Source organism: Zootermopsis nevadensis, unplaced genomic scaffold, assembly GCF_977971745.1.
Source record: "Zootermopsis nevadensis isolate Lab colony 2312 unplaced genomic scaffold, Znev_1.0 Znev_ptg000009l, whole genome shotgun sequence".
Lineage (NCBI taxonomy): Eukaryota > Metazoa > Arthropoda > Insecta > Blattodea > Termopsidae > Zootermopsis > Zootermopsis nevadensis.
Genome location: NW_028259141.1, coordinates 6,060,722 through 6,069,536, shown reverse-complemented (window position 1 = coordinate 6,069,536; position 8,815 = coordinate 6,060,722). Strand labels below are relative to the sequence as shown.

Sequence of the window (8,815 nt, the reverse complement as noted above, 5' to 3'; positions counted from 1 at the left end):
GGTCTAGCGGTTAGAACGCTGGCCTTGTAATCCTGGGGTCTCGGGTTCGATTCCCGGCGGTGCCGGAATTTATAACTTGTGTTGGGCAAGGCCGTGATCTAGGCAACACGGAGTTTTCCTCCGTGGCATCCCAACAATTACTCCATTTACACACAGAAGAAGGCAATGGCAAACCACTTCTGGATCATCTGCCAAGAACGTATATGAACAGGTCCCAGTCCGAGAAAAGGATGGAAGGATCCTGTTCATATGGACCTGTCGTCAGACAGAACACTAAATAATAATTGCCTCGGTATGCCACGAGGCGAACATTTATTTCACAAACTGTTAATTTTGCAAAACTGAATTGGTCATTTGCTAAACCACAGAAGTCACTTTTTGAGAGAACTGAGCAATTTCCAGCGGCAAAAGCATAATTTCCCACATCTGTCCAAGCCTTACCGAAAGTGGGCTGGTTTACCAGCTGTAGAATGAAACATAAATTAGATTAAGTATGAGTTTTAATCCACGTCAGTGGTACAAGGCAAAATCTTAACCTGTGATGATAAGTTGATATTATATCAATTTTTCATGTTCATTTATGTTGCATTAAATTCAAAATTTTTAATATGAACTACAAATATTTGCATTTGAATAAAACTACCAGTCAAGTTCATATTTCCTCAAGGACAACTGTGACGATTGAACAGGACTGTACTTATCAGATAACAGTGACATGATTACATTAATGTACACACACTCTTTGTTGTTGAAAATAGCAATATAACTTTCCTTTTATCAAATGTAACCTTGCCAGTTGCCAAGTAAACACATATAGTCTGTGTTCACATAACATCAGAATTAATCACACATAAGTGATAAAGTTGAAAAGCAGCTCTCCTAGATTTCAGCTTACAATATAATACTGTAAGTCTTAAGATGTTGTGCAGTATCACTTTGAGCTTTCTTATTTATTAAATGTAATTTGTGTCCTGTTACATACAAGCAGTCAGTGTTGTCATAGCTTTCCCTGGGTAAGTTATGAGTATTATAATTACCAAAAGCTGGTTCTTATTAACAAAACATATTTTTTGTTATTTGCTGCCAGATTAAATATATCAGATATTATCATATAAAAACAAGTGAATAGGCATACATATATCAACTGAATTCTCATATCAACTGCATTTTATTGGCTTTGATGTTCATTTACTGCACATACATTACTATTGTTCCAAAGCAAAACCATATTACAGCTATCTAGTCTACGACACACTTCTACAAGCGATTCAGAGCTCAGCTCTTTCCACAATAACGAAAGCAGATTGTTGATGGCAGTAATGTAACACGACAATGCCGAGTAAACAGATGACGCAACATAGTTCTTAGGTAACATACCAATGCACGCAGTTCATATAAAAGCTGACCATTGTTGTCGGTCCATATTTACACATTGTTGATATGGATCTTACACATCTTCGTTACTCTTTTTTGACGAATGACCCTTCCGTATAAAAGTATTTACGTCAAAAATTATTTTGTTTTATATTACTCAATAAATATTCACCACGTTAAAAATATGTTCAATACAATTATACCAATTTTGTGTACAATGAGCTGCTTTTAAAAAACTGATAAAGTCTAAGTTTTGTGTGAAATAAGGGTTTGTATTAGTGATTTTATATTCCAGCATCTTGTTGTTAAGACTTTATGAAAGTATATATAGCGTGTCACAATAAGATGTAAATACACATTGAATGGATGAAATAAAGACATTTAATAAACTAAGCCTTGACATACATCAGCGTTGGTATTTAGTGAATTGGTGAATCTAGTGTTGGTGTTTGAAATGACCACCGTTAGCTTCACAGCACAGTTGACAGCAGTGAACAGCTGACTGACAATTGGTCACCATATTACAATATGTATATATCTTTTTTTGGACACCCTGCACAATGTAATATCACTGGAATTATTATAAACATTACTGTCATAATAATTACAAAATTTGTTGTATTTGATGAAGTGAAAAAACATTACATATATCTTCATTCACCTGACAAAATTTAGTGTAAACCCCCAATACCAAATTTTAGTTTAAATTATAAGTTATAAATCAAATTTAGCTACAGATATCATTAAATCAATTAAGAATAAGGATTTACCAGGTATTCCCATTTGGATACATGCCATGGGTCCCCACGTGGCTGTGATTGGAGCTGGGATTACTGGACTGAGTACAGCTGTATTAGCTCAAGAGAAAATTCCAGGACTGCAAGTGACCATCATCTCCGATCACTTCAGCCCTCAGACCACAGGTGATGGCTCTGCTGGACTCTGGCTGCCATACTGTCTCAAACAAACACCTCAAAGCGACATTCTGTAAGAAGTAGCACCAACCAGATTCTCTCATTCATCTTCTTTGTATGTCTTAAAACAATTCATACTTTGAAATATGATTTTGATGATGACCATGGACATATTAACTTCGATTTTTACTGAAATATATTGCAATACATATACTGAATCCTTATGTCAATTTCTACATTTCATGGCATACTGATTAATTATTCAGGTTATATATCTGTTTTAAGTATAATTTTTATAACTTAGATATGAAAGAAGAATAAATAAAACTTACATTAGTTCAATATAGATTATATATAGCCCAGCCTTGCATGAAAACTGCAGACTTATAGTTTGATTTGTGGACAGAAATTAATGGACTGACTTGGAGAAAGGAAACTTACCTCATAAATCAGTAAGAGAAGTTCTGGATGTATAGCAAAATAAAAACTTTTTAAATATTAGTCAGTAGACATGACACACTTTACAGCATATACATACAACTTCTGGGCAAACAATTCCGAGTGGATTGTTCCACAAGAACTCTGAAGATGGAGGATATATATTCCTCTGAAGCACTCATAACTACCTACACATAAACCATCACAAACCAAAAGACACTAAAATAATTTTTTAATCAAGATTCTGTTTTAAGATGTACCAGGAAAAATTTCCAGTTCTTGTGTATAGGCCTATAAGGAAAAGTTATATTTTGGAGCCATGTTGGACATTTTGTCTCTATTATTTCATTCTCTGCATATTCATGAAGTAATGTATATTCCATAACAATAAGAGGAAATCACTTTAATATTACATCTACAGCAATGTAGGGATTTTTTGTTGATACTTACACAATGAGTCATATTGAGAAAAAAAATTATGATAAATCTGAACAGAAGACAGTACAAAGGTGCCTGACAATGAGACATGTCATAAACAAAAAATAAACTTCAACTTGTTTTATCTTACCACTGTCAAAAGCCAAAATTCTTTAGTTATGTTACCATTATCTTAAACAAAGGATATTGTACGATGAACGTATACACACAACATTGAATGTTTAATCTTATTAAAATAAGTTTTATTTGAAGCCTAGAGGATATTTGTCCCACCATGTATTTTTATCTTCAGATGCACATACCTACCCTGACAGTGTGTGTAGCACAACAAATGGCTGATTCTTGCCAAGGAATGTGCCTGTTCACCATATGAACAATGCCCCAATACGATCTGACAGTAGTCAAGATGTTTTTAAAGAAACAGCATAAGAAATTCCAGGTTAATGAACTATACACAACATTTAGTTCAAAAACTCATGACACATTCTGTTGAAAAACATGATTTTGTACTTTGATTTATGTAACAGAATTTAACATAAATTGTAATCAAAATGTTTTCAATTACATTATTTATGATAAATACACACAGGCAGAAGGTTCCATTGTGCTAACAGCTGGCCATATAATTTGGGGGGGGGGGGGGGGGGGGGAAGAGAAGAAAGAAAAGCTTTATTGTGAAAAAAACACACATCAAATTACATTATTTTACAAAACAAAGGACAATCAGACTGCAGCTTAATTTTACAGACACTGGTCCAGCAAGACGTATAATCACATGCTGAATTTATGGAAAAGCCCTGAAGCAGGAGATGTTGGAGTATCACTGATTCCTTACTATAAACTAACAAAGAAGGCAGGAGGAGCAGATATGGAACAGCCAGAATGGACCAAAGTTCCAGTAGCACATCATATTATTAGCAGCCACCAAGCGCAGAAATTATCATCGGACAATGATTCCAAACTCACGTGAGTACACGTGTACAGTAACGGAGACAGGACTGAAATGTGATTGAACATAGCAGCCAATGTGGTATGAAATGACAAGTATCACTGGAGAGCAGACAAAATACTGATGTGGTTCTTCAATATGTCACTAGTTGTGTCTTACTGAATAGTTCACACTCTAATCCTTATTAGATATGATTTCATCAAGTGTTGTACACATCAGTCTTTCATTGCATTAAATAACACAGTAGAACATTTCTGAATGATAATAATTCACCCATTGTCAGAACAAATGATCTGTTTCATGCTACAAAACATCTATATGTGATCAACCATTTTTGACATGTAAGGATATATGATCTGGAATTTTCAATGTTTCTGTTTTTTAATCGGCCACAAATCTTTCCTAAAAATGTTATACTACGGGAATCAATAAAAATGTAGGGTCCATTTGAACCACCTATGTACTAAGGAAAACTAATCATTTTCAAACATAAATACTTCACATATGGACAATGCAGATAATCGTAACTGTACAGAACAACTAATTCTGATGTACAGAATATTCCAGTTTTTCACAGCAGTTCTGGGCAATAGCACAATGCATAACATCAACATTTCTGCCATTTAAGTGATCCTTACTGTCTACCATTTTTATAAGAATCAGTAATGGCCACTGGGTTATTACTTTAGGATGAAGATGGAAACAACAAGGACCTCCAAAACATTCAGAAGACAGTGTACATCTATATAGTGTCCTCATCCAAAAACAAGATCCACATTAATTTTGATTTCTTAACCGTTAACAAGAAAAACAGAAGCAGAGAACACAGACAGTCATAACTACAGAAGAGCGTTTGCCATCAATGTAATACTCTGTGTTTATTCCGATACCCAGAGGCGGTGTACATTTCATCTCGTTTACACTTGAGCCATCATACTTTCTGCCGTACCTGTTAAAGAAGTTTAAGCTTAATGGAGGGAAGGTGTTGCATCGTAAGGTGGAGAACCTCCAAGACCTCTGTGGGCAACAATATGACGTTGTGATAAACTGCAGTGGTGTGCAAGCACGCAACCTAGTAGGTGACAATTCAGTTCAGCCAGTGAGAGGCCAGGTTTTAAGGGTAAGTCTACCTTTTTACATAATTAGCCTTGACCACAAATACCATTAGGAGAAACACAGAGATCAAGGAAGTTAAACAAGATTCTATAATTTATTTATAGTTTATTTGATTATGCTTTTTCAGTAGTTCAGACTATATAGCATCAAAAGGTTCTAGAAGTGCAGTAGGCTCATGAACATACTTCTCTGCATGCTAATATGTTCATAAGAAAGTCAATCCATCCTCACAACAGTCCATGAAATACTATAAACTCAACACCCATTTGCTGCTACTGAGGTTGGAAAAAATAATATATGAATAAAAGAACTAACAGAACTACTTTTGCATATATTCAGGTGAAAGCACCATGGGTGTTCCACGCAGTTTTAGAAGACAAAGACGAAGGAAATTACATTATACCAAAGTAAGTCTATACTAGGTGTATGCAGCGTTGGGACAATATAGACCATTGTCAAATATGGATGCCTAATAAATGAAGATTAAAATGTTTTAGATATATTTACGCATATAAACATAAAACCAAGAAGCATAACTTGATCTTTACATGATAACTTTTCAACATTTAACTTAAATTATGTTACTAAGTATTATTAGATAAGGTAAGACAAAAATGATATTCTGAAATGACATAATAGTAACATACACATATGCATATATCCAAATATATATGTATATACACGCGTTACGTGTTCTGTTCTGTTGTGCCAGTGAAGAGTATGTGGTTCTTGGTGGAACACAACAGGAAGGAAACTGGAACACAAAACCGGATCCAACCGATTCAATAGCCATTCATAAAGGATGCTGCAAACTTATTCCAGGGCTGAAAGTAAGAACTTCATGATATTATGCACGAGTAATGCATTGATTTTATACAGAAAAATTTCAGTTGACAGTGTATTAAGTGTGTCCATAGATATTCCCAGTTTTTAAGATGCTCTCACTCATATAATCTCTTATTTCTCATGATAATGTTCTATTGTTAATGTACTTCCATTTATGTAACCAACATCTTCAACAAAATTCTCTTCAGTTAACCTAGGGTAATTTGCATAATATTTTTATACATAAATAAATACACTAAAATGTTTATTCTCTAAAAACATAACCTTTGTATTTAACATGGTGTTACTGTGCACGCAAAATGTGTTTGTTAACAGGTAAAATTATGAGATAGAACTACTAAACAGTTTCACCTTATTTAGTATATACAGGATGATTCAAAAGTCCCTGTGCACCTTTTATAACATAAATATATCTCTCGCGGTGAACTTAGAGTTACAACACAACCCACTGAAACACTTTCTATTCTTACAGGTGCACAGCTATTTCGAATCACCTTGCATTTTTTTATTAATAAGTTAAGTAATTGTAAATCTGTAATTTACGTTTTGCTTTCCATGTCAGGATATCAATGACATCAGAACAAAATTTATGTAGGAACTTCAAGGTTCTTGGAAAGAAAAATTCAAGTATTCCAAACATACAAATATCCTACTAACATGCCCAGAAAATGGCAAGCCTCTGAAAGTGGAGAAAAATTGAGCTAAAGAATTGTAGTCAAACTATTATATTTTCAATAGAAATGATGTTAAAAAATTTCTGCAAACTCATAAATATGCTATTTTCACTTAAGGAAGCTGTGATCATGAAAGAATGGGCTGGTCTTCGTCCTGGCAGACCCAAAGTGCGTCTTGAAAGGGAATGCATAAGTGACGAGTATGGAAACGCATTAGAGGTACATATATAGAAATAAATATTCAATGTTGAGCTAAAAGAATAATTGTAATACCCAAGATTCCCAGAAGTGCAGGCATAGTGATCACGATTGGTTGGTTCATAAGTTAACAGTGCTCAATTAACGGCAAAGGTTATTTCATGTGAAATGAGAGGATAAATAAGTACAATGAAGCTGAAATGATGAAGGTAAAGTGGTCATGAAGAGATGAAGATTTCCTAAAAACTGAAAGGATTTCATATGAAATTTAATACAGTACCATTTTTTTTTAAAAAAAGGATTCCAGTAAATAGTAATAATGTTTTGTCATGAACTTCAGATTTTAGTAATAATTGGTTCATGTTAATACATGATATAGTATTCCTTTCTTTTCAAACATTCTTTTAAAGATTTTCTAAATAAATTTTTAATTTTTGTTTAAACCAGACAGATCCCAGTTAATCTGCCCCTAGATAATTGGGAATCTACTGTACTATAATTTTCATGTTTACCTATTTATTTTAAGTTTATTTACTAAAGATTTCAAAAGCTAAAATTATATAGTGTTGATTTTACTGCGCAGGTAATCCATAATTATGGCCATGGAGGAAGCGGAGTCACACTCAGTTGGGGGTGTGCCCATGATGTAGCAGAAATTCTACAAGATGTTCTCTACAATCACCCTTCTACAGTGAAGCTTAGCTCTAAACTGTGACCATTATTTTTGGATGTTATTTCAGGATTTGAGGTTTTCACAGCAGTGAAGATAATGATAATATTCTTCTGGGTTTTGGCACTGTGTAAAATCATCATTAGATGCCAACATTTTGGAGAAACATATTTTCTCCACTTTCAGGGCTGAAGCAATGATGCTATAAAGTTTTAAACACAATATCGTTGGCATTTCGTTTGTACTTGGTTTGCCATGATGAGTTTAGGGATACAGTTCTGATTCTGATTTAAATGTAATTTTTTATACAAATATAATATGTGCAGGAATGGGTAGCGTGACTTTTCAATCACTCTGTACAAACCAATAACAACAATATCTGACATAACTTAGAGCTTATCTTCTCGGTTACCACCACAGCCATCCCTGTTCCATACAGGTCATGCTAATATTACATCATAAATATTTTTGTTTTTGTATGGAATGCAGGACGCCAACTGACATATCTCTGCAAATAAGCTTTCTCCAAGGTGAGAACAAGTACTGCTGCCACTCATAGGTCATAGGCAATCATTTCAAGTCTTTCAATGTAACTTTGTTTATACATCCCCTACGTGTCATGAGTATCTTCTTCTTGTAGCGTTATAACCCTATGTGGGTCTTAGCTTGTTCAACGAATTTTTTCCATTCTGTCCTATCATTCACAATTCTTCTCCATCCCCTCACTCCCTTCGTAACCATGGATATTTTTGGCTTCATTCTAATCCCAACTAAATAATGGTCCGAATCAGAATTTTCCCCTCGGAATGTGCGCACATTTTCGCTCCTACTTGTAACAGAGTGCGCACATTCCACGTTCCAATATTTAGTACCATATTTTTATCCTTGGTGTCATGAGCATCAATTCAGCTTAGAAACACCCCTTTCAGACGTGATGCCAGAAAGAGCAATAATGCCATCTTTTGGGGGATATGCATGGAATACTAAGGTTTTCTAAACAAATTTTCACCAAAAATCTATTAAGGCCCTTTTCAAGATGTCTGAATGAATTATGTAATCATTAAAATCAAAACACCATGGACAATGGCCTTATTATTCAAAGGCAGATATTTACAAAAACATAATTACTATTTACCATGCTTAAAATTACTGGTACATGAAATTCCCACTTACCAGGTATTGGTTGAGAGCAATTTTC

At 34.3% G+C, this 8,815-nt stretch overlaps 1 protein-coding gene and 1 long non-coding RNA gene across 5 annotated transcripts in view; both read left to right on the top strand.

Moving 5' to 3' along the window:
- Nucleotides 1-8,815, top strand: part of LOC147874422 (uncharacterized) — a 168,261-nt gene that overhangs the window by 21,159 nt on the left and 138,287 nt on the right. The gene's annotated exons all lie outside the window — the stretch shown is intronic.
- Daao2 (D-amino acid oxidase 2) lies at nucleotides 653-7,952 on the top strand. Of its 4 annotated transcripts, none has more exons than XM_087345647.1 (9): nucleotides 653-906; nucleotides 1,236-1,368; nucleotides 2,148-2,361; nucleotides 3,912-4,130; nucleotides 5,008-5,233; nucleotides 5,569-5,636; nucleotides 5,942-6,059; nucleotides 6,867-6,968; nucleotides 7,531-7,952. In XM_087345647.1, the coding sequence occupies exons 3-9, from the start codon at nucleotides 2,171-2,173 to the stop codon at nucleotides 7,660-7,662; spliced, it is 1,056 nt and encodes a 351-aa protein (XP_087201773.1). In that variant the 5' UTR covers nucleotides 653-906; nucleotides 1,236-1,368; nucleotides 2,148-2,170; the 3' UTR covers nucleotides 7,663-7,952. The 4 variants fall into 4 exon arrangements, with proteins under 4 accessions (XP_087201773.1, XP_021918652.2, XP_021918653.2 ...); XM_087345648.1 differs by lacking the exon at nucleotides 653-906 and adding an exon at nucleotides 913-1,013; XM_022062960.2 differs by lacking the exon at nucleotides 1,236-1,368 and having other exon boundaries at nucleotides 659-1,013.